The following is a 25,996-nucleotide window of genomic DNA, read 5'->3' on the forward strand; positions in this document are numbered from 1 at the left end:
GAGAAATATATCTTCCATGTCATCCCAACTGTTAATACTCCCTGACTTGAGGCGGCGATACCAATCGAAGGCTGCTTCACGAAGAGTGCCGACGAATGACCGTACCATCAGGGGTTCATTCCCGAAGATTATCCCCAAGTAAGACTTGAAGTATATTAAATGCTGAGTGGGGGAGCCTTTTCCATCAAACAGCGTAAAGTTGATTAAGTTAAACTTTGTCGGATACGGGATTGACTCCCACTCTCTTGGGTACGGGCACGGTATTCCGAACCTTTTTACTTCCTGAGCACTCATCAACGCATTGATCTTGCTCTCTAAATCCCTCATCTTCTTATCCTCGTTCGCATCTTTCTTCGAGCGATTTTGGGGAGAGGTAACATAGGCTTCCTTTGTATTGTTATCATCCGAAGGACCACCCCCAATATTGTTATCGACGGGAGGAGTGTTCATATTGGCATTATCATCCCCTTCCCGCTCGTTATCATCTTGGTTGGGATTATTACGACGGCTAGATTCTCCTTGATGGGTTGTCAGTGCTGCAATTTGCTGGTCATGCATCTCCCTCATTTGCTATATAGCCATTTTCATTTCAAATTTGAAATTCTCTTTCTGCTTAGTTAGAGCATCATCGAGAATCTTAGCCATTTGCTCAGCGCTGATCATAAATGATTTATAGGATTGCCCTGCACTGGATGCTGTATCATCGGAAGCCACTACTGAGCAAGCATCCGACGTCTCATCTTCTGAAGGAAGTCCTTTCTGTATTTTTTGGTAATCCCTTTGTTTGATGGTTCCCGATCGCAATCGGGTCATACGTCGGGATACTGCGGCAAACTGATCGGACTAAAGTGTCGTGTTAACTTTCCTCTCCCGGTCATGTTAACGGACACTTCTGAAAATTCATCATCCTGAAGAGCAGCTCTCTTCTTGCGGAAATGCCTTGGTCTGGATTCAGATGTTCTTGTGGAGATTCTTTCAAACACCGAAACTCTCTCCGGGACGGTCTTGGAATAGCAACACTCTGACAATACCGCATTAATAATTTTAGCACACGGACAGTGAGAATCCGTGTCTCGGGCACTTCTTTTCCTGGATTTATTCGCACCCCCCAGCTTGATAGTACAACTCGTCAGTCTGATGACTGGAGCAACCTATCGTGTGTTGGCACGATTTCCCAGGTATAACGTCTTCATCCGACGAGTATGTTTTCTTCTAGGAATACAACGCTTTGTTAACGTCTTCAGGAGTCGCATGTCTGAGGCTACGTTTTTGTGAACGTTGGCCCTAAACAGGCTCCTGGATTTTAACACGCAATCCAATGCGGTCATTTGCGTGACTTTTCCCGTCATACGTTCTCCTCCACTGCTTAGGAGGACGATCACGACCTCTAGTCTGAAAAACTGCTCGAGATCCGTTCAACGGGCTTGAGCGCTCTCTAACTGGAGCTTTGCCTCGATCACCGTGTGACGGGCCAAGACGATCTTTGGTGGTCATCTTAAAATGGGACAAATCCACACTGTCGCGGATCTCCACTGGAGGTGCGGAACTTGTTGGGACAGTAATAGAGGCCATCGGAAACCCAGACGGGACTGTAGGAAATGAATCAGCAGTGAAACGGACCGAACCAGTCCGAGTTTTACTCAAACCATCATTTAGTGGTTTGACTTTGGCCGAGCCACCATTTAGTGGCTCCCGTTTTGCTCAAACCACCATTTGGTGGTTTGACTTTGGCCGAGCCACCATTTGGTGGCTCGGTTCTGATCGAGCCAGCAATTGGTTTTCTGGTCTTTTCGATGCCTTCGGGTATCGTTTGAGTTGTTTTTGATGCCGGTTTGGACTTTGGCTTTCAGACTCGGCGTGATCTTGGTGGCTTCTTGATCACTTCTTCTTGTTTCAATTTCTGCGCTTCTTGCATCAGAGCTCGCACATGCGCGAGTAACGCGCGGTGTTTCTGGATCCTTTCTTCAAGAGTTGAACACGTCCTTTTGACGCAGATCCATTCATTCGTGGTTGAGTTGGAGGAGTTAGCTACCCGCTGTTGCGGCGTTTGGCACCTCCTGAACTTCAGATCCGCTTCATAGCGGATTCCATCGACCGGTTCTAAGGCCTTAGCCATCTGGCGCACAAGACGTTATCGCCATCTCTGTCGTGCCCTCTTTGATAGAACGGGAACATTATCAGTAATTAACTCCTCGCCCACGGATTCCATTTAGTTTAATTCTGAGGAAAAGAAAAGCGAGCTCTCATGAGGAATTTATGTAATAAGAGCTTCTAAATTTATCATTAGTTTGTGTATAATTAAGGATTCTTAATTTTCTATCCTAATTGTATTATTTTCATATCCTCACATAGATAATGGGTGAAGCATGGGTCAAATTTCAACATGCATGCCATTGTGCAATTGGATATGTTCTTTGTGTGATTACTTATTGGTTCATACAACAAAGAGAAAATAGGAGATTAAATAGTGAACCCCACGAGCGTAGAGAAGTAAGTAATATGGTGCGAAAAATATTATCACAAAGGGTTGTATGTAGGGGAATGATCCGGATGAATCCACCGGTTTTTCATCAATTATGTGGAATATTAGAGAGAGATGACGGGCTTAAACGAACTCAAAAAGTTACTATTGAGGAACAAGTTGCAAATTTTTTGTATATGTTAGGACACAACGTAACTACTCGTGAGGTTAGTAAGATATTTGGACGATCTGGAGTGTGAGTTGTCATTTTCATTATGTTTTGATAAGATACATCGTATGTTTTGTCAATTTGAGTTGTGTGTATTAATTTGATAAGATCATGTACTATTGGTATAAGGTCATTTGTGTAAATTTATATATATTTTCTTTCCTTCCATTCCCTCCATTATTACTCCCAAACAAGTTAAATTAATGTCACCTTCATTCACTTCTCAACTCCCAAACAGCATATTACAATTTCCTTCCCCATGTTTATCTTCCCTTCCCTTCCCTTAGGGCTTGTTTGGATTGAGGGGAATAAGGGAGAAAGGAAGTTAAGGGAACCATTCACTTTGTTTGGGAACATTTAGGAGGTGAAGTTATTCACCCTAGTTCCCATTGATTCATCCCTTAATAGTATAAAATTTGTTACCCCCTAAATTGGGGTGTAACCAAGGAGAAGGAAACTCTCTTCCCTTCACTTCCCTTCTCTCACCTATTTTCCCTTAACTTCAATAGAAAAAATCGGCAGAACATAACAGGCCCTCAAGCCGAGAGAGAAGAGTTGGGCTAAAAGGCCCCCAATGCTGAGCATTCTTGGCCCAAACCCGAAATCTCTCGCGGCTTAGGGCTGAGGTTTTATCGAGCCTTAAAACCTTCGCCTTGCTTCCCGAAACCCCGAGCGTCTCATGAACCTGTGAGAAAATAAAACACCCGTTTATAAAAAAACATTTAATTGCATCATCTTCAATCTCGTACAGAATCAATGGAGACCAACAGCGATGCAGTAGTCAAAGATCTCCGATCCGCCGCCGATTCGGTATCGGCCGATGACGAGTTCTCGGCGACGCCTCTTCACGAGATCGAGAGCCTCTGCATGAGTTGCGGAGAAAATGTAAAATTCCCCCTTCTTTCATTGATTTTTTTTATGTTGCTAAAATTAGTAGATTAAACCTGTCAAATTTTGGTTTTTGCAGGGAATCACCAGGCTTTTACTGACTCGGATCCCTCACTTCCGCGAGGTTTGCTTATTTTTTGATTTTTTATTTTATTTACTTTAGTTTTCTAATTGAAGATTTGTGCAGGTTGTGTTGATGGCGTTTGAATGCCCACATTGTAATGAGAGGTAATTAAAGTTAGCTGCTTTTTTGAATTTCAGTTCTTTATTCAGTGTAATTGATATGCTAATTGTTTCATTTTTTATGTAATTAGGAATAGCGAGATACAATTTGCTGGCGAGCTCCAGCCTCGTGGATGCCATTATCAGTTGAAGGTTCCATCTGGTGATGCCGAGGTCTGTGCTTTATTGTATTCAGCATTTGCTATTTATTATTTCAGAATTTGTTCAATTTATAAGAATGCTAAAATTATGAACCTCGATTCAGGTGCTCAATCGGCAAGTGGTGAAATCTGATTCAGCTACTATCAGAGTAATAATTAGCAGTTGATTATGAAAATTTGTAGTTCATGGGATTTGTTTTGCCATTTCCTGATTTTGACTTTATTTTGTTTTTTGCAGATTCCAGAATTAGATTTTGAGATTCCCCCAGACGCTCAAAGAGGCAAACTTTCAACTGTAAGTCCTTTTTCTTTCATTTCATCTATGGTGAATTACGCTAATTTTCTTTTTCTATAAATTACATTCTATGGAACGTTGCTTCTATTGTTTGTTTGTTGCTCGAACTAGAACGTTTCTTCTATTGTTTGTTCATGCCTCCTCTGTGTCCTTGTCGTAGTGAAGTGGACTCTGAAAAGCTCTGAATGAAATTTTTTTTTTTGAGTTCAGGGGTTTTTGTATCTTATGGGATATTGATTGAATTAATGCAGTATCATTTAACTCATTTATATCGTCATATTCCTATATGCCCTGCAAAACAGAACATCTTAGTTCAGTCCCGCCCCACATTAAAATGGCGAACTTGAATTAAATTCTAAGATATTAATATTGTTAAATCTTCAAGTTCAAGGTTTCTTCATAGTCTAGACTCTAAATATTAAATTTACTATTTGGATAATTTGTGAATTATTTGAGCATATTGATTAAAGAATCTTATTTGATTGCTCATCTCTAGAAATAACGTGCATATAAAAAAATGATTAAAGAATTTGATTTGAGTACAACTGTTTATTCTATAATTTCTTGGGTACTATGTTTTGTCATGACCCCAATTTCAGGACCTCACTGGAGCATTGGAGCCGGACGAAAGCTGCTCACATTTATCAAATATTCACCAAATTTTCATTTACCATATGAATTAAAACCGACAGCTAATATTCTCTATAATAAAATAGTCAAGATTAATCCAGTTAACTTGAGATAACAAATATTCCTCAACTTGAAATAAAACTCAAACTAGAGGGAAAATCTCATTACAAAACTTCCAAATAACAACTAAACATCGAAGACTTATTTAACCTCTAACTACAAGGAATTAGCAATCAACAATTTTATTTCTTGCTCCTAAGAATTTACAAACCACCAAATCCACCTATCGAAGGCTATTTAACATCCATGTACAAGAAATTAGTAATCTGCAATTTTATTTCTTGCTCCCTTTTAAGAATTTAGAAACCACCAACTCCACCTATCGATTCTTAGAGATCACCAACTCCACCTAAACCGAGAAAAGAAAGAATTTCACAACTCAATAAGTGGATAAATTCATACATTAAACACTGGTTTTGCAAAACTAAAATAATTTGATTTGATAAGCAAAACATTAAAATAGTAGAAAATCATGATTGCAACATTTTTAAAATGTATTCATGCAATGGAAATAAGCAAGCCACATCTCAATGCGGTCAATGCTTCGATACTCCGGTTGACTTGGCAAACCCCACTATTATTGAGCCCATGGTCGGGACAGTGAGACCCAAACTTGGACTCTTAGTACTAAAATAAAAACCTCATAGAGGCACATTGAGCCCTGTTTAGATGACTTACTTATCTCCAATATATACGTGTATATTGACTTGAGATGTATATACTTTGAGAACAATGAACAAAGTTCATAAAACCAAATATTTTATAAAGAAATGCCAAAGGCCAATCACTAGTAAAATCAACTGCATATGCATCTCAACATACTACTATATGAAAAAGACATTAACTGTCAACAAAGAAAAGAAGCATAGCTTATACCAAATACCCATGTGCATCAGATCCAAACAACAAAATATGCAAGTAAGTCCAACAAAAGGATAAAATCCATCAGAAATAAATCAATTTATAGTTACTATCATTTGATAAGAAAAATACGCAGTATACAATGCATAAATTCACTACTTCCAGAATACCACAAGAAATCTAAATTCTGCTAACGACTGTTTCAGGATGCCTTCAGAAATTCCTAAAGAATAAATATAAATAGCCATCAATATAATCATCCTACTAATTAATTGATATAATAACACATACTTATTCATTATTATTTTCACTGAGTACATCAAGTTCACTCAACTTTACTAGTTTTGCATTATAGCTTGTATCCTCTAACGAAAAATTGATCATTCTAATGCCTCCTACACCTTTTAGTTACCAACTCAAAGTATTCTTATTAATCTATTTTGTAAGATCTAAGAGGAGTTGAGGAGGACTTGCACTAGGCTATGTGTTAGTCACTTTATATATAAAACAACGGAGAAAGAAGCATAGGACCTTGCTGCCATGAGATCTAGTCCAAAGAAGGGGACTAAGGGATTCATAATCTTTGTACAGAGGTCCAAAGGAAACTATAGTACTAGAGTTTGGCTTAATAAAAGATTTTGAAATACCTAGGTTGAAGCCATGACCAAACCACAAATAATGAAATCATCTAATGAAATAAAAAATGATATACGTTGCTTAATGTTCTTGATCCAAAAACTCTGATTGCTCCATGGATGTCTGATCTTTGTTTTTCTCCTTCATGTCGTTTGCCCCAGAGAAATAATAGCTGGCGGTGACGTGCGGTAGGGTTTTCACTTATTAGCACACCATTACCTACAAACCCCCTCGACAAACTTCCATATACAATAAACCCCCTACAAATTTATATTAGATATCTTGTTATAGCTGTTTTTTGCATCAAAGACCTTTGTAACTTAATATTTATAATATAGACTAATTATCAGTAGAAAATTAGGGACATTACATGTTTTCTTCATTTAGTCGTCATTACATTTGTACTAACGAATATTTGATGACTAAAAGAATCAAATATGTGAATTATCACTTTCTTATTGATTAAATATTAGATTATGTTCAATCTTTCTTAAAGAACCATGCAAATCACATAGCTGCAAATAATTATGAAATTTCTCAAGCCAAATAATTATGCTTTCCAAATCATAGTTAAATTTCTGTCATCGTGTCTACAAGATAATTTATGGTATTGTTCGAAGAAGTGAAAGACTTTTTTATTACTATTTAGGCACTTCTTCCTTGTTCTTTTTTTGACCCTTGGCTAGGATGCAAAGCTTTGTTGTGAGCTGCTAATTTCTTGTATGTTATGGAGTTTCAATTGAAAGATACACTAGCTACAACAGTTGAAGTTGTGAGCTGCTAATTTCTTGTATGTTATGGAGTTTCAATTGAAAGATACACTAGCTACAACAGTTGAAGAGACTGAATAAATGATATAATGCAGTTATGGAGTTTCAATTGAAAGATACACTAGCTACAACAGTTGAAGAGACTGAATAAATGATATAATGCAGGCGAATGGAAATTTAGTCAAAATTTTGAAGTTAATTGAATTTTCTTTGTCTTTTACATAGAATTTTAAAATAAAAACACTATTGAATATTGTATTTTTTATAGTGATTTTACGTCTATTGATATAAAATATTTAGATCTCTACTGTAACTGATTACTAGTGTCTTTATTTTCTTCTTCCTTATTTTTATAAGTGTTGTTAGAGCTAATATCATTAATGAGATTTAATTATATAGTTATATACTGGTGATGTGTGGTAGATTTTATGTACCACAATATATTGACTATTACTTTTTAAAGAAATTAATAATTATGTTCTGAGAATATGAAGTCCGCAATGCAATATACTTAGGGTTTTATTGATGACTTTCTTCGAGAGCTTAGGGTTCACACAGTACTAGAGAATATAAATATGGATCCTATATTTAGAAGCTCTCTTTCTGATATTCTTCTGAACTCTCTAATTTGTACATCCTTACTATGCCATAAATCTTGTTGGATGTGATTTCCCATGATTTTTGCCTTACTTATCCATGGGTTATTTGTTTTATGCTACTAGGTGGAAGGAATACTTCTACGAGCTGTGGATGAGTTGCAGGCCCTTCAAGATGAAAGAAAGGTGCATCGGGCATCTTTTATTATTTTTTCCGTATTACAGTTTTCTCTAATAGTGACATATAATTTACTTATGGATTTTGCAGAAAGTGGACCCAGGGACTGCGGAAGCCATAGATCAATTCTTGGTGAAGTTAAGATCATTTGCAGCGGGGAATTTTTCTTTTACCTTCATTCTTGATGATCCAGCAGGAAACAGCTTTATTGAGAATCCGTAAGCCTGTTTTTCTGATTGGGATTCATTCAAATTGCTGTGTACTTGCCATATATTTATCTTCAATACCTGAAATATGGCCAGATTCAGTCGTTTGAAGTATCAGTTGGAACATTATATAAGTACCTTTTTTCTTTAGATTCATATGTTTAATTTTATTTGACGATTAGAAAAGTAGGTGTAGGGGTGCAAACAGAGTGGATAAGCATTATATTGTCCGTACTTGTTTTCTTTTAGCAGGTACTTTTTTGGACACGCATATTCTCATTCAGTATCCATATTAGTCAAATCCTATTTTGTTTTTGGATATTTGTGAGTACTAAATACTAATGAATGCAGTTTTGAGGAGATGAGGAGATATATCATCAGCTATTGTCAATTTTTTCTTTTGAAACAGTTGAAAGTGTGTAATGTCATTTGCCCGTCTGTTTTTTAAACAAAGCAATTCTCATTGCTTTGATAATATATATATATAATATATATATATATATAATATATATATATATATATATATATATATATATAGTAGAGAGAGAGAGAGAGCAGGAGAGAGAGAGAGAGAGCAAAACTTGTGTCACTTAAGGGATTAGCAAAAAGTATGTCACCAAACTTTTTAAACCACTCAGATTGCCTAGGCGATCATTGCCGATATATGAAAATTTTTTTATATTAATAAAATGAATGGGCTAGGGAAGTTGGACATCAACTTTAAGTGATAGAGTCTTACTCTCTCTCTCTCTCTCCTCTCTCTATATATATATATATATATATATATATAAATATAGATATAATATATATTAATTTATATATATATTATATATATGCATTTCATAGCTTGTGCATCATTCACACAACATCAATGTTTTGATCTTCACTCATCATCATGTAATATTTTAAGTGGATATCAATGATGAATATCCACATTTGCAGAAAACAAAGAAGGAAATCAGTTATTATATATATATATATATATAATATATATATATATATAAATATATGATAATATATATATATATATATATATATAATATATATATATATATATATATAGTAGATATGCATTTTCATAGTTTTGCATATTCACACACACATTCAGATGTTTTGATCTTCACCATCATCATGTTAATATTTTAAGTTGGATGTCAAATATGAATATCCACATTCAGAAAACAAATATAGGAATCAGATTATCAACGTCCTATTGCATCTCCAAGAAACTCTAGCTGTCTATCATCAGGCATTGATTTATTATGGGTGTTTTTTCTTCCATTTGTTTTTAACTTAGCTTGGAAATCACCAGCCACTGAGGAATCATTATGTTGACAACGATCAGATAGTGGTCAATTATAATCTGGAGCTTTCTCAACTTGTAACTGTGCAAGAGGGTCTAGGTTCGAACTTTGCTTGTTTGCAGAATTTTGTCTTTGTGTTTATTAATAATATTTTGTCAGCATTTGTTCTTGTAAAAACATTTACCAAGCATGCAGGCTAAATATATAGCATGCTCACCAAGTATAAAATTTAATACCTCCTTTTTTGTTGGCCTTCTGGGCCACACGGAAAAACCATCCTCGTAAAATTAGTCACATGGAAAGCCAAAATAAATGGAAGTCAATAAACATATCTTTAAATTGCAAACTGAGGTGTGAACTTATACCATGTTAGGAAAGAACTTCGCCCCAAAGTTTTAGCCATTTACGTAGTTCATGGGTCTTGAAATATACTTGTGTAAACCCATTGTTATACAATCGTAGTCGTACTAAATTTAATGTGTCAAATCATGTTGTTTTCTGGGTTTAGTCAGACTCAGGGGCCTGCTTCAGTACTCATGCAAAGAACTTCTGCATTGACAAACATAAAAAGATATTTCAGAATAGATGTCTATACAGATGCAGAAGAAAGTAACTATGTTTCAAAGAACAAAAACCGACAGGAAAGTGATGCAAATTGGAAAATATTTTCATGCTAATAATGTAACACATCATTGATCTGAAAGCTGCAAGACTTCATGAACATAAAAATATATTATGGTTAATCCCCATGAACAGATTTGACTTTTTCTAGTTCTATTTGTTCTTAGATAGTGTGCGTAAATTGTTTCGCGAAGAGTAATTGAAGGACCATTGTCTCAGGAAAAACTGCACGGTAATTTGATCAGTAATACAGTGGCAAACTGGCAATCAATGGGCACAAAATGTAGTGTGGTCTTAAAAGGGCTCTAATAGGCAATTTTTTCTGCTACCCTTCTCACACACACCCTCACACCCAATAAGTTTACAATTGTTATTTTATGTGATTATTTAATGATTTTATTTATAGGAAGGTTCTTGACATGTTTGTATAAGCTTTCACATTTATTTCATGATTACAAGGTCTGCGCCGTCTTTGGATCCATTGTTGTCTATCCAGTTCTATGAGAGGACACGGGAACAACAAGCATCCTTGGGTTTTCTTGTCGATCAACCATCAGCTGAAGAAATAAATGGAAATGTTAACAGAGGCATTTCAGCTGAGGAAAACAATCTTGGAGCCAACACAATGCAAAGTGTTCCCCATGGTTCAGTTGGAGCAGTTGCTGGTCGTCGTGGAATTGCTCAGGTCAATCCTGACCAAGTTGCTGTAGCCTTGTGTAGATACTCAGCACCGGAAGAGGTATGGGTAAAGTGCAGTTTACTGGATGCATCTGGCACATTTTAACTCCCAACTTGCCTGAATATCCTTGGCTTTCTGGTGCAGGTTGACACTTTGCCATCTTCATGTGGGGCCTGTGCAGCTGCATGTGTAACTCATTTTTATGCCACCAGTATCCTTTTCTTCTTTGTAGCATCATTTAGGAATGGTTAAGGCTCTAGTAACTTTTTGCTACAACAAAATTGTCATTTTGGCGCACAAACTAATTTCTGACATATTTTCATACCTCTTTGTTAGCATTTAGACATAGCTAAGGTAAATGTGGTTGGCAATTCATCACGTGTATTCTGTCTCAAGCGTCGATCTAAATTAACTTGAAAATATGTTTTTTGAAGCATAGGGTTAGTCTAGTATATATTCCTTCTTAAATGTACTTTTCTAGAAAGAATGCTTTAATAAATAGTTATAAGCTATCTTGTTAAGTGTTACAAGATGCCCCAAAAAAGAAGAAAATTTTTGCTTTCATTTGGGAATTAAATTCACCCAACTGATAAAATCTACACTAAGGGAAGATGTTGCCATCATCTTAAACATAGTTTATCACAAATGATTGGTGCCATCTCTATAATAATAAAGAGTGGGTGGAAGATGTGGAAACTTCATAAAGAGGTTTTTGATTGTGAAATGCTGAAGATATACAACTAGGAGATTTTGATACTGATATTTTTCTAAGCATTAGCAAACTGAATTTTGTTGAGCTTTAACTACTTGTAGAAATTCCATATTTTCAAGAAGTTATTGTGATGGCGACTACTTGTGATATGTGTGGTTATCGTAGCTCTGAGGTATGTGGTTTTCTGGGAACATATTCTAGTTGGTGATTAATGTGTTAGGTTCTAGGTCTGTGATCAATCTTTTGAGTTCTGATGCTTCCTATGCTGAAATTCTGCTGATCTTTTGCTTATACCTTTTTTATGAACAGTTAAAGCCTGGTGGTGAAATTCCTAAAAAAGGAAAGAAGATTACACTATCTGTCCGCAACGTAGAAGATCTTAGCCGGGATGTGATCAAGGTCCCTTCTTACCTTCTTCAATTTGTCTTTTTAGTTTTTGTTGTTCCCTTTGAGTAACGTGCAAATTTTACAATACTGCACACAGATTGTGTTAGAATCTAAAAAATATAACCCTCAACCCTCACCACAACTTGAGTTTTGATGTTAATGGTGGTGACTTTAAGATGATATTAAAGCAACCTAAGTTCAAATCCCACTAGCCATGATTAAAGCGAATTTTCTAAAACTTAACAATAATATATGAGTCCGGGTATCAGCCCATAAAAAAGGGCCCTCAACCTGCGATGACATGTTACAATATAAAAAATACAACTCTCCACCCTCACCATAACTTTGGAGTTTTGGTGTAATGGTTGACTTTAAGAGTTTGAATTGTTTCATTTTATGTGAGTTTCATTTAGCATGATCATTAACGGTATCCTAAGTTGCATGGGTACGGGTACGGTGCTGATACATGTACGGGACACGGGTACGACACTCGACAAATTTGAACAAGGTAGGGTACGGACATGGCTGTAAATATGTAATTTATGTATATTTAATTATTTATATGTATCAAAATTAATACTTTGCACAAGATCAATATTGTTTTTTTATTTATATAAGATCAATACATTAGAAATAGTTGTGAAGTGCAGAATTTGCATCCAAGAAGTGTATATGAGTGTATGAGTGTTTTAAATTAAAAGATATAGTATATAATTGAGTATATGATTGTAAAAATGTATGCTTATATTTAAGAAGTATCTAAGAAGTACGGATATGGGTACATGCTAGGTACAGGTATGGCCTGCAAATAAAAGTACTTAGGTAACATAGACAATACCTGATTACTTTAATTGCTTAAGTGGAATATGTATTTGCAGAAGTATGGTCATTTATATAGAGGTTAGCCAATTTTATGATGTTGATTAACTTCAGCTTCTATGCAGCATGCTATATGATCATAAATCAACTTTGTTAACCCCTGATGTTTTGCATACTTGTGCTCTGGCTGGTGAGATTAAATTCCTATCAGATGATTTAGATTAACATAATTGCAAATATTGCAAAATCTGCCTGTGATCTCCTCAAACTACTGGACTATTTGAAGGGACTACTAGGCAGGGTTATTTGGGTTCACTTTGGCATTTGGATCAGACAGACAGCTAAGATAGAGTGGAGTAGAGGCACAATTAACTTTGATGTGTTGAATTCGGCACGTTATAAAAGTATCTCAAAACTGTAATGTCTGATATCAACCTATCAGCACACGTTTCTTGACAAGTGCAGTAGATTTTCAATACTGAGATTGAAGTCTATTATTTAAACTATTTCGTTCTTTATTGGCTTGAAATCAGCAATATGGACATATTCTTTGATATCTAGGGACATAATGAATCATCAACAACATGTGTAGTGGATTTTTCTGGAATAGACCTCGTCTCTTTGTTATCGAAATCTATGATATTCAGATCTTCTTTATTAAGGTTGCTAGGAGCTAGCTCCTTTACTAAGAAGAGAACCTTACATTCTCATTAGTAGATAATTTCTAGAAAGTATTGTAAACCCTATTCTACATGTTAGTATCATTAGCATTTTGATGGTTTTGACATGTGCGATGCACGCCATTAAATGCATCAATTAGGAGAATGTGAAATGGGGTCATTAAATGTATCAATTAGGAGAATGTGAAATGGGTCATTAAATGCATCAATAAGGAGAGTAAGATTATAATTTATAATTGACGGAAAAATGAGGAGTCGAGTAGGCCTACAGATGGGTTGAGTTGACCCACAAACCGCATTGAACCAGCCCATTTTGGTTTGGGCGTGAATAGATTCGGTAGGAACCAAGCCTAGGAAAAAAAAAAGGGATAATATAAAATTTCTTAAACTTGAATTGCATTATCATACATATTCCTGTAGAAAGATGAATAGGTACACTTCATTTAGTTCTCATTCCTTGCAGTTATTAATTGGATTGGTACTAATCTGGGACAAATCCGGGCATGGGCATTGAAAATGAACCAATCCTGGAACAAACTCCGGTTCGTATTCAACATGGACTCAGGCCCAGACCAACCTGGATTAGAACATGCTACAGCATTTTCGAATAGCCCAACACAACCTAATTCTTAACCTATAATCTAAAATCCAAGTTCCAGAACCCAAACCTGTTGTGCGCAGCGGAACAAACACAAACGCCGAAAGAGAAAGCCAAAACAATCCAAAATAACAGCACCAACTCAAACACAAAAGTTTAATGTGGTTCGGCAAATTGTCTACGTCCACGGGGCAAAAAGGGATGGATTTTCACTATAGAGAAAGAAAGTACAAAATAGAGATTACAAGATCACTCAATTAACCTCTCAAACAAATCTCTCAAATCTCTCAAACTAAACCCTCAAATAAATTGCTCAGAAAAATATCTCTTTTCTGTGCTCAAAATCACCTTCAAGCTACCCAATCAATCGATAGAAAACCCTAAAAAACGTAGTTCTATTTATAACACAACACAATTCCAAACAGATTAGGATTCTAAAAACGAGTCTGCCACACCCTGATGTGGCACACACTACACCCATGACAAACATGACAGATTCTGCCACACCACGGTGTGGCAGACACCACACCAGGGTGTGGTGGAGTCTGTCTTGTTTATTTTTCATGTTTTTCCTAATTTTTTTCCTCAATTCCTTCGCCGTTTTCATAATTCTCCATCTCGGTGAAGTTTTTTCAAAACTGAGGCGACACCAACCAAATCAAATGTCTTACTTGTAGCGTCCAGTACGAAGTGGAATAAACCCACAACAGACTCAATCCATAACAAGTCGAGACCCAAACGAGAATGCGAACACTCTCCAAATATCGGTATCAACTCACCAAATCGACTGTATCAAATTGACTGCCTACGTACCCCCTCTCCCAAGGGATCAAACCGTCCGTAGTTCATCAAACGGCCTCCAAAGGTCCTCAATCAAATAGAAAAGTTTACAACTCTTCATCAACATCACCAACGGATTTGCAACTGATGACGCTCTCAATGGTCCTAAAGCGAAACAAATCAAACACCTCCACCTGAGATGAACCAAAGGACGTATCCAAATCATATCCACCAGCTGTATTCGAATCAACCAACTCATCATCTGCACCCAAATTCAAATGATCCCCTAACTGTGTCACCTCAGCTGGAATCCCAAATCTGGAGTATATGGAGTAATCTTCACCCAATGTGGAGTAGCATCACTCTTCACCCGCTGCGATACATCTAAGGTCTGTCCAAAACGTTTCACATGCTGAGAGTCAATTAGCTCCCTCATCGAAGCTTCAAGTAAAGTGATACTACCATACCAAACATCAATGGAGTTTTACCTCTAATCGTAGCAGTCGACAACCTATGATCAAGATGACCCAAATATGTCAAAGCCTCAACACCAGAATTAATGCTCGACATCAAACGTCGGTCCTTCTCCAGCAAGGAGCAGCTCACCAACTCTGCCATCTCATCTTGTTGTTCCAAGATTTTCTTTTCACCGAAGTGTCTCAAAATACCGTAAGCTTGGCTCAAATGCAAAAACAGGTCCCTCTTGTACCTCTTACCAAAATCAGAATGAAGTACCTTCACCTTTCTGCTAATCTCACATTTCTTCAATCTGTTGGAGACTACTAGGATTTTATCCAAAGGGGATTTGGTTACAACCCAAACACGCTTAGAACAGCCACCAACAAAGAAAATCAAACATCTATTACCTCCTAATGATGCCTCCTTGGAAGACCCCCAAACATCCGTGTGAACTCCACCTAAAAGACCCTTAGTACGCTGAATAGAGGTGCCAAACTTCACCTCGTTCTTCTTGCTCACATCAAAGTGTTCACTGGACTTCAAATTGTAGGTCTGTGCACCCATCTCCAAATCAATATTGGAATGACTAAGCTCCAAATACCGCAGTCTAGTCGAATCAACAGAAGTCATCAGCTCTCTACCTATCATCGAACTTCCAATCAAATAGTACAGGTTATTCCTCCTAACGCCCTTCATCACAATTAAAGAATCTTTCACGATCTCGAGAACCATGTCCTCAACACGAACCTTCAGACCCTCTCCAACCAAAGCTCCAATTGAGATCAAGTTCTTCCTCAATGAAGAAACATATCTCACATCATATAACTCCCTAACTATCCCTTCAAACATCTTGATGCGAATTCTTCCTATCACATGTACACCACACCACTATCTAGCTTCTCAAAACCGGAGAACTATTTTTTTCTAGGGCACATATGATAGGTCACACCACTATCCAACATCCACTCGGATTCCTCCGAATAGCTACCTGTGGGACTGATAGAAAGCGAATAAATAGAAGTATCAGAAATATTACCATCCGATATAACGATGTTTGCTTCTGATGATGGTTGCTTCTATTTTCTCTTCTACTTATTCTTCATCCATTCGTCGAGTTTTGGTCAATCTTTCTTCCAATGATCAGTCTCCTTGCACCAAACACACTGATCTTTTCCAACTGTAGGATGTCTTACTCTAGACTGTGACTTTTAATTTTTTCGGTTTGGATTCTTCCCTCTTGCGACCAACGCCTCCGCTACTGTGTCACTTGTAGACTCCTTATCTTTCTTTCAAAGCTGATAGTTCACAAGTGCAGCGGTGACCTCACTATACGAAAGAGATGTCTTTCCATTGATAAGAGTAAGGACGAAAGTCTCATATTCCTCATCAGGCAAGGAACTCAACAATAATAATGCATTGTCCTCATTTTCAATCATAACATCTACATTTATCAAATCCGTAAGAAGCTTCGTGTAGTGATTCATGTGATCACCAATAGAGGTTTTTTTTTCAATTGGAAGCGAAAAAGCCTCATCTTCAAATGCAAACGATTCTCCACACTCTTGGTCAAATACTTGCTCTCAAGGATCTCCCAAATCTTCTTAGCTGAAGTCTCATTGATCATATCATATTAAAATCTTGAGTCAAACAAGACCTAATCACACCACACGTCGTTCGATTCATCTTCTTCCAAACCCTCTCATCAATATCATCTGGTTTGCCATCCAGTTCCAAAGTATCTTCCAAATTTTACGCGTTGAGCGCATCTAAGACTTCACATCGTCAAAGTCCAAAATTGTTAGTACCATTAAACTTATTCACGTCTATCTTCATAGAGTGAATATTCAAACTTTGGACGGTCTTCACACCTGAAGTACCATCCACAACTCCTTCTTTTTCGGCCATAATTCCTCAAAGCACCAACAACCAAAGCGGAACAAATGAAGAATATATCAAAAACTGAGAAAAGATAGAATTTTTACCAAAAAGATCCCATCTTTAACTCCAAACGAAGCCCTAGCTGAACTTCCAAAGTGATCTACTCCTCCAAATAGTCCAAGCATAACATGAGCTTTGATACCATTTGTTGTGCGCGGTGGAACAAACACAAACACCGAGAGGGAAAGTCAAAACAATCCAAAATAACGGTACCAACTCAAACACAAAAGTTTAACGTGGTTCGACAAATTGCCTACGTCCACAGGGCAAAAAGGGATGAGTTTTTACTATAGAGAAAGAGAGTACAAAGTAGAGATTATAAGGTCACTCAACTAACCCCTCAAACAAATCTCTCAAATCTCTCAAACTAAACCCTCAAACAAATTGCTCAGAAATATCTCTCTTTTCTGTGCTCAAAATCACCTTCAAGCTACTCAATCAATCAATAGAAAACCCTAAAAAACATGGCTCTATTTATAACAAACACAATCCCAAATAGATTAGGATTCTAAAAATGAGTCTGCCACACCCTGGTGTGGCACATACCACACCCATGACAAACATGACAGATTTTACCACATCAGGGTGTGGTGGAGTCTGTCTTGCTTATATTTCACGTTTTTTTCAATTTTTTCCCTCAATTCCTTCGCCGTTTTCACAAAACCCACAACCCACAAAGTCATGCAGAATCTTCCTCAGATTTCAACCGACTGGCTAGTAGACATCGATTCTCCTGGTGATACACTGATACAATCCACAGTGATGGTTTTTTAATGCAGTGCGTTGTACTAGTGCCAGCTTTTAGATATATCTCTATAGTTTTAAAAGTTGATGAATACATTTGGTATAGAAATATCACCCATAATGCATCATGAAAGTTAGATTATACACCTCATAACAGTAACCATGCTGGAATAACTGTAGGCTTTTATGGCTGGAGTTGGAAACTATGTGAAAACTTTGCATAAAAACTCTTAGATTACAAATATTCTTTTAACTATATATATTTTCAAAATTAATTTGAAGTCTGAGCCGACTGGTGGTAACAAAGCCCTCCCTGATCCTATATTATTCCTTACTTTATTATCATGAATCAGCATTCTGCCCTTGGCGTTCAAAAGAAGTGACAATTTAAAATATCATTATCAACTCTTATGAGAGTACATGCTAAGATCGTTATCAACTGTTAAAGGGGCATCTTGTTCTTTAATGTGCGCTGGAGGAAGAACAAGAGGATTAGGAGGAACCTCTATGAGTCGAGGTCCCGCAGACAATGCTAGGTAGGCATGAAAATTTAAGCAGATAGGGGAACCTTAATGAGACCAGGTAAATAGAGAAGACACCATGGTCATTCAGCTCTTTTCACTATTAAGATTTCTGAAGTATTAATGCAGGATTAGTGACATGTCTTGACGTAAACCTGCAGCAATAGAATATGAATCTCTTTCTGACTTTCTTCTCTGATATCTCTATTGAAACAGTAGACTCAATTCCCAGAAAATAAGAAGATACTAAGAATAATCTGTCACGGGAAGGAAAAAAATGTTTGTAGTGTGTTATATATGTATCGGATAATGCATATCGTTGCATGTTTAAAACCTTGGCACCATGAGGCACTTACTATGTGAAATTGGCCATACCTTAATTAGGTTATGTGTCTTGCTATAACTTGTTATTTTAAAATGCTGTATTGGTTCCTTGTTCTAGAAGCATTAATTTCTTAGGACAAGTCAATCTCAATACTTAATTTGTTGTATGTTCAGTCCGACACTGCCAGCGTGATAGTTCCTGAGTTGGACCTGGAGCTTGCAAGTGGTACCTTGGGTGGGATGGTCACAACTGTTGAAGGTTTAATTACTAAAATCAGCGAAAGTAAGTTTCTTAAGTTTCTTCACTCACTTATTGTATATAACAGTAATCATTATTTCATAAATAATATATTACGTGTATAGCTTATAATCTTTTTATTAGTTACATATGTATTTTTCATAATTGCTTGCAGGTTTGGAGAGACTACATGGATTTCAATTGGGTGATAGTGTTGATGAGTGGAAAAAGAAAAAATGGCAGGATTTCACGTCAAGGCTAATGAAGGTATGCATTCTACTTAATTATTATCCAGTTCCACAGGTCTTCATTCTTTTACTGTGCTATACTTAATCTCTGGCAACAACAGGGATTCATCGTGAAGTATCGTAGGTTCTTTTCTCGTGTGTTGCTCCCTATAAATTTTATGTCATGTTTTACTAGCTTGTCTGCAGTCCGCAACCCTTAATTTTAGGCTCAAATTTGAGCATATTTAGAAGAGTGCTTTAATCTGGACACCCAAACAGGATCTTATCTCGACTAGCGATAATGGTCTCAGAGAAACTATGGCTGTTGCCAGTAGTGTTTAGCATCAATGTAGGGAAGTCTACTTCTGATTGTGCAGAGTGAACAGCAAACAACAAAGGCTTCTTAATCAAATAAAAAGATCGTCTCCCTTGCTAAATTTCGAGACCCAAACAGACCTTTGAAAAAGGATGGGTTTGCTATCCTTCCTATTCTTAAGTCTTAATACCTTATGAGGTAACAACTCGTGTAACACTTGAATTTTTTTTTGTTCTTTACTGCACTTTCATGATTAAATAAGTGATATTGACCTAAATCTTTGTTTTTTTACCTTATCTTTTATAAGATACATAAAAATGGGTTTGGCCTTTGCTTTATTTGTCTGTTAGGTATTTAGCAGAGATATCTCACAAATTCTGCCTATTTCTATAACCGTGCTATTCCAATGTGTCACCAAGCTGATTATTTCGAACTGCCAATCATGAAACTATTGTTTTTTGAAGAAGCATTTTGTTTATTATGTTAGATGTGTATGAAGTTACGCATACACAGATGTTTGTATATTTATGTTTTCATGATTATGCAGCTCCTTGAGTTGGAGGAATCCTGGACTTTGATCCTTGATGATGCAATGGCGAGTTCCTTCATTTCACCAATTACAGATGCCATAGAAGATGACAAACAGCTTATCGGTGAGCTATTTAATAATGTTTATTTCTCTAGGTAGTGCATATATAATCAATTATCGCCATACTACTGAAGAATATTAACTATAAATGCAATGTTTAAACTTCAGCTGAGGAGTATGAGAGAAGCTGGGAGCAGAATGAGGCGTTGGGTTTGAATGACATGGACACATCTTCTGCAGATATTGCTTACGACACAGCCACACATCCAGCCACTGGACAGTAATGCTTACTTGAATCGTCTTCACAATGTTGTAACTTAGTTTTAATTACATATTGATTCCTTACAGGGGATGAGCTAGTGTACCAACTAGTAAAATAATTTAGTGAGTTTTTATTTTATTTTATTGAGCACGTTTCTCTCTTGTGTCAGTCGAAATCAGAGATTATAGAGTCTGAAGGTCATTAAGATATGACTGATAAACTGCAGTTGTGTATTTTAATGGGCTCTGTTAGTTGAGTATCTCCATCTTGTTCTTTCTTTTTATAAAGGGGGAATTGAACACAAGTTGTCAGTTATTTGGCCACTTTTATGTGCGATATTAATACCTTTCAAAACTTAGATTTTACTTGCAGCAGCAGTATGCTGCACCGCCTAAATGATTCCCATGGTTCTGTGGTTTTTAAGAAAATCTTGGATAGAAAAACAAAATAATCATGAGCGTGAGTATGTATTACAACAATCTAAATGATTCAAAAGATTCTGGTTTGTGGAAACTTCTTGGAGAGCAAGAACATGGCGAGTCATGCTTGATTACATAGAAATGAGAGTATAGCCTTATTCATATGTATTTAATGGTGCAGGCCTCCTCTTGATGTGAACTTAAATATTAAATTGATAATCTTTGGTTTAAATGGAACTTAGATAAAGGAGGAAATCAAATAATCGCAAGGAATTCTACCATTTTCAGACCAATAAAGCCAACGAAATTGCCTCAATATACAGAAAATTTAGTAAATTAGGAAAATCTAAGACCTCCCATGCCGCAGATGAGCGAAAACAAGCAAATTGATGGGTTATTGGTTTATTTGGGTCATTTCTCACACCTGATGAAGCAACATGTATTAAGAATAGGCAAAGTTGAAAGATTTAATCCATTTTTTGGCAATATTGAATTAAATTATTTACGAAGTGAGGAAAAATATTTGTTCTTCAAGAAAATTAAATAATCTTTATTAAGAAAATATCGAAGATATGAAAGATAATATTCTATATAGTACAATATTGAATATAACAAAGCATTAGTTGACTCATTTTCTAGGTTCAATCTTCAATAGTAGACTAGCCACATACTCGATGATTTCTAATTTAGAGGTTTTTTTTAGCAAACACTCAACTTTAATGGCGATCTTTTAGAACAAATCAATTGCATTCTCAATCTTTCCTACTCCACTTTTCAAGATAATTATATAATCCAGATTAAGAATATAACAAAGATGTGAAAAATAATACAATATCATGTATATACAACAAAATTATATATAAAATATTTAATATAACACAGTATTAATTGACTCATTTTTTGGTTTAATCTCCATCAGTTGACTAGCCACATACTCAACGATCTAATTTAGAGGATTTTTATTTTCTAAAAACACTCAAAGAGAACCCGCTATACTAACATCATCTTTCGTGAGGATCTTTTCAAACGAATCCAATGCATCCTCAATCATTCATGCTCTACTTAGCATATGCATCATACAACAGGATCTTTTCAAACGAATCCAATGCATCCTCAATCATTCATGCTCTACTTAGCATATGCATCATACAACCATAACCTCAATTTTTGGTGTAACATATCCTCAATCATTCATGCTCTACTTAGCATATGCATCATACAACCATAACCTCAATTTTTGGTGTAACATACGCATCATACAACCATAATGCTCAATTTTTGGTGCAATGGAAGCATACTTTAAGATGCTATTAGAGATGTTATGAATTGTGTGATCTAGAACAGTTTCAAGATCAGAGTAAAACAAAGTGGAGGAATGACTTCGTTTATTTTTGAAGCAACTTTGGCTATATAATAGCCTTACAAGATGAAAATTGAAAAATGAGAGTAGCCCACATTATCAGCTAAAAATGTTGTAACTAAACTAGGAAGAAATCAAAGTAGTAACAGATTCAAAGCAGTAACAACATCACCCTCAAGACTAGGGCACTTATTAACAGAATAACAAACTCTAAGCCATGACATTCCCTCTCTTAAACTAGATTGGTTAAGTAGCTAGTTTACTGCAGGTGCACCATAGACTCCTAATTGATCTCTCAACCTCTGAAATGACTCCAGCTTAAGTGGTTTGGTTAACACATTAGCCACTTGCTCCTGTGTTCCACAATGTTTCAATTGCACGACTCCTTCTCTAGCCAAATCTCGTAGGAATAGCCACTTGCTCCTGTGTTCCACAATGTTTCAATTGCACGACTCCTTCTCTAGCCAAATCTCGTAGGAAGTGAAAACGCACGTCTATATGCTTGCTGTTTCAATTGCACGACTCCTTCTCTAGCCAAATCTCGTAGGAAGTGAAAACGCACGTCTATATGCTTGCTTCTACCATGCATTACGGAATTCTTGGACAACTTAATAGCTGAACTATTGTCACAGAAAATGGTGGTGCTCTTGCTGCCTTCATAGCGAAGTTTCTTCAGTATCCTCTCCATCCACACAACCTAACATGAACAAGCTGCAGCAGCTACAAATTCTGCCTCAGTCGTACTGAGATTAACAATTAGCTGTTTTCGTGACGACCAAGCAACCGCTCTAGAGCTCAAAATAAATGCATAACCTGATGTGCTCTTCCTATCCACCAATGAACCAACATAGTCGCTATCTATGAAAGCAATCAACTCCTTGTTCCCTCCCTTTCTATAAAAAATCCCAAATTAGTTGTACCTTGCACATAACGCAAAATCCTCTTGGCTGCCATAAGGTGAAGCTCTGTTGGTTGCAACATGAACCTACTAACCAAACTGACTGCAAACATTATGTCTGGCCTTGTGATTGTTAGATACATCATGCTTCCCATCAATTGTTTATAAAAAGTACCACCATCGGCGTGACTAACCGGCCCTTCATTCTAAGATCTCTATCGGCTCCACTACTCCAATCAACCTTGGGTTCTTTGAAAATCTTCCCCTTTCGGGTTTGAATCTAAGAATCCTCTAAATGAACACTGACTACTCTATCGCTTCAAGATGACTGTACTGATAAAGCTCCTAAGAAAACATTGCTCCTACCAATCTCTAGCCTAAAATCAAACTGACTTAGGGTGTAAAGATCTCGATACAATGAGCACCTCAAAGCTGCAAGTCCGCAATGATAATTCCTACTCAATGCGTCTGCTACCATGTTCGCCTTTTCCGGATGATACTGAAGCGCGAACTCGTAATCCTTAATAAACTTGACCCATCGCCGATGTCTCTGGTTGAGTTCCTTCTAGGAGAAAAGGTATTTTAGAGTCGGTGGCCCGTGAACAGATCAAACTGCACTCCATACTGGTAATGTCTCCACGTCTTCAGTGCGACTGCTAGCTCCAAATCATGCGTGAGATAGTTCTGCTCATGTGCTCTCAACTATCGCAAGATATAGGCTACTACCTTCTGGGTTTTCATCAAAACACCCCCTAGACCCGCTAATGACGCATTCGTGTAAACGACAAATGTCCTATCACCGCTCAAAAACGTTAAAATCGGGGATGTAGTCAACTTAACCTTCAAAGTCTCAAAGGCCTCCTGGAACTCCGTGCTCTAAATAAACTATACACCCTTCTTCGTAAGGCGTATAAGTGGCGTTGTAATTTTTGAGAAATCCTGAATGAACTCCCTGTAATAATCGGTCAAACCTAAGAAACTACGAATCTCTGTCTCTGTCTTTGACGACTCCCAGTCAAGTACTACCTCTATCTTCGCTGGATCTACGATAATGCCCTCTTGGCTGATAACATGGCCCAAAAATCTAACATCGGATAGCCAAAACTCGCACTTGCTGAACTTAGCGTATAACTGATGCTCCTGCAAAGTTTGCAAAGCTAAACAAAGATGTTGCTCGTGCTCTGCCTCCGATCTCGAATAAATAAGGATATCGTCCATAAACACGATCACAAACTGGTCTAAATATGGACGAAAAACCCGGTTCATCAAATCCATGAATACCGCGGGCGCATTGGTCAGCCCAAATAGCATGACAAGAAACTCGAATGACCCATATCGAGTCAGAAATATGGTCTTGGGAATATTTATCTCCCGAATCCGTAACTGATGATAGCCAAAACGAAGATCAATCTTCGAGAAATGTTGCGCTCCCTGCAGTTGATCGAACAAGTCATCGATCCTCAGTAGTGGATACCTGTTCCGGATAGTGATATTGTTTAACTCATGATAATCTTTGCCTAATCGCATGCTACTGTCCTTCTTTTTCACGAAAAGGACTGGCGCTCCTCACGGAGAATTGACTCCGATAAATAAAACCCTGAGATAAAAACTCATCTAACTGGATCTGGAGCTCCCTCATCTCAGCAGGCGCCTTACGATAAGGTGATCGGGATATCGGTGTTGTGCCTGGCTGCAACTCGATGCAAAACTCAACCTCTATCACTGGAAGTAAATACAAAATGTTCTGGAAGACATCCTGATATTCTGAGACCACTCGCGTATCGCTCAAATCGACACCCCGATCCTGCATAATGGAGGAGATGAAAAGTGATGATCAAGATATAAAATCCATGGAAAATGATATGAAAATAAAATTTGATAAATATTAGGAATGTTACAGTGTTATTTTGTCATTTGCAGTCATTTTAGGCCCCCGATACAAGGTGAAGTATGTAGAGTTTTGTTTTGAGAAATTAGGAGTTAGTTCTGATTATGTGTTGACTATCTTAGAGAAACTGAGAAGTCTTTACAAAGAATACGAGCGAGCATCTCTAGGTACATCTATAGCTGAGAGCAGTGGTGAAGAGAATTTTGGAGATGTTCCTAATGATGAGATAGTTGAGTTTGAACAGTTTGAGAGTTAACTATATTCGGTCAGTGGGTCCAAGTCGCAGTTAGAAGAGTATCTAGATGAAAAATTAGTCAGTTGGAAGAAAAATGATCATTTGAATATTCTCGAGTATTGGAAAGGCGAATGCGAGAAGCGTCCTTAGTTGTCGATGATGGCTCGAGATATATTGAGTATTCCTATTACTTCAGCGGCCTCTGAATTGACTTTTAGCATTGCGGATCGTGTGCTTGACAAATATCGAAATCGTCTTCTTCCGGAGAATGCTGAAGCTCAAATTTGCACTGGTTCTCGGTTAGACGGGATTTCTTGTGAGTTGCCTTTTTTTCTTATTGCTTTTTTGTATTGTTGTTGACTACATATTTTATCAAAGAATATTAATATTATTTTTTCCTATTAAATGCATCTCTGACAGAAATTGAATAAGGAAATTTATTAGTACATGATTTTAGTAATCTAGAGGATTCTGAATCGGAAGGCAAAAGTGATTAGCGTTGTAATTCATTTACTTGCTAATCATTTGTTCTCATATAGTTCGGTACGTGCCTTTTATTTATATTTAAATCTTTGACCCTTCTTGACAATGTATTTCACTGAGCAATTTTATCATTTTAGAAATCTTATTTGGACCGGGTTCCTGTTTCTTACATTTCACTGGATCCGAAGGAGTGAAACAACACCGAGTACAACCTGGAGACCTTTACAACAGTATGCAGATTTGTACATCTACCGAAGTTCATCTAGGATACAGTATGCAGCCTTGAACAATATCGGTATATGCTACAGTATGCAGATTTGTA

The 25,996-nt window shown here is 36.9% G+C and overlaps 1 protein-coding gene across 1 annotated transcript; it reads left to right on the forward strand.

The window, feature by feature from the left end:
* LOC109819565 (zinc finger protein zpr1-like) lies at positions 3,321-20,706 on the forward strand. The gene is made up of 16 exons (XM_020385321.1): positions 3,321-3,575; positions 3,658-3,702; positions 3,766-3,806; positions 3,893-3,974; positions 4,066-4,110; positions 4,200-4,256; positions 7,936-7,995; positions 8,078-8,205; positions 10,578-10,857; positions 10,942-11,008; positions 11,611-11,681; positions 11,819-11,908; positions 18,934-19,042; positions 19,173-19,264; positions 20,088-20,193; positions 20,298-20,706. The coding sequence occupies exons 1-16, from the start codon at positions 3,447-3,449 to the stop codon at positions 20,411-20,413; spliced, it is 1,518 nt and encodes a 505-aa protein (XP_020240910.1). The 5' UTR covers positions 3,321-3,446; the 3' UTR covers positions 20,414-20,706.

The sequence above is a fragment of the Asparagus officinalis genome, chromosome 8, assembly GCF_001876935.1.
Source record: "Asparagus officinalis chromosome 8, Aspof.V1, whole genome shotgun sequence".
NCBI lineage: Eukaryota > Viridiplantae > Streptophyta > Magnoliopsida > Asparagales > Asparagaceae > Asparagus > Asparagus officinalis.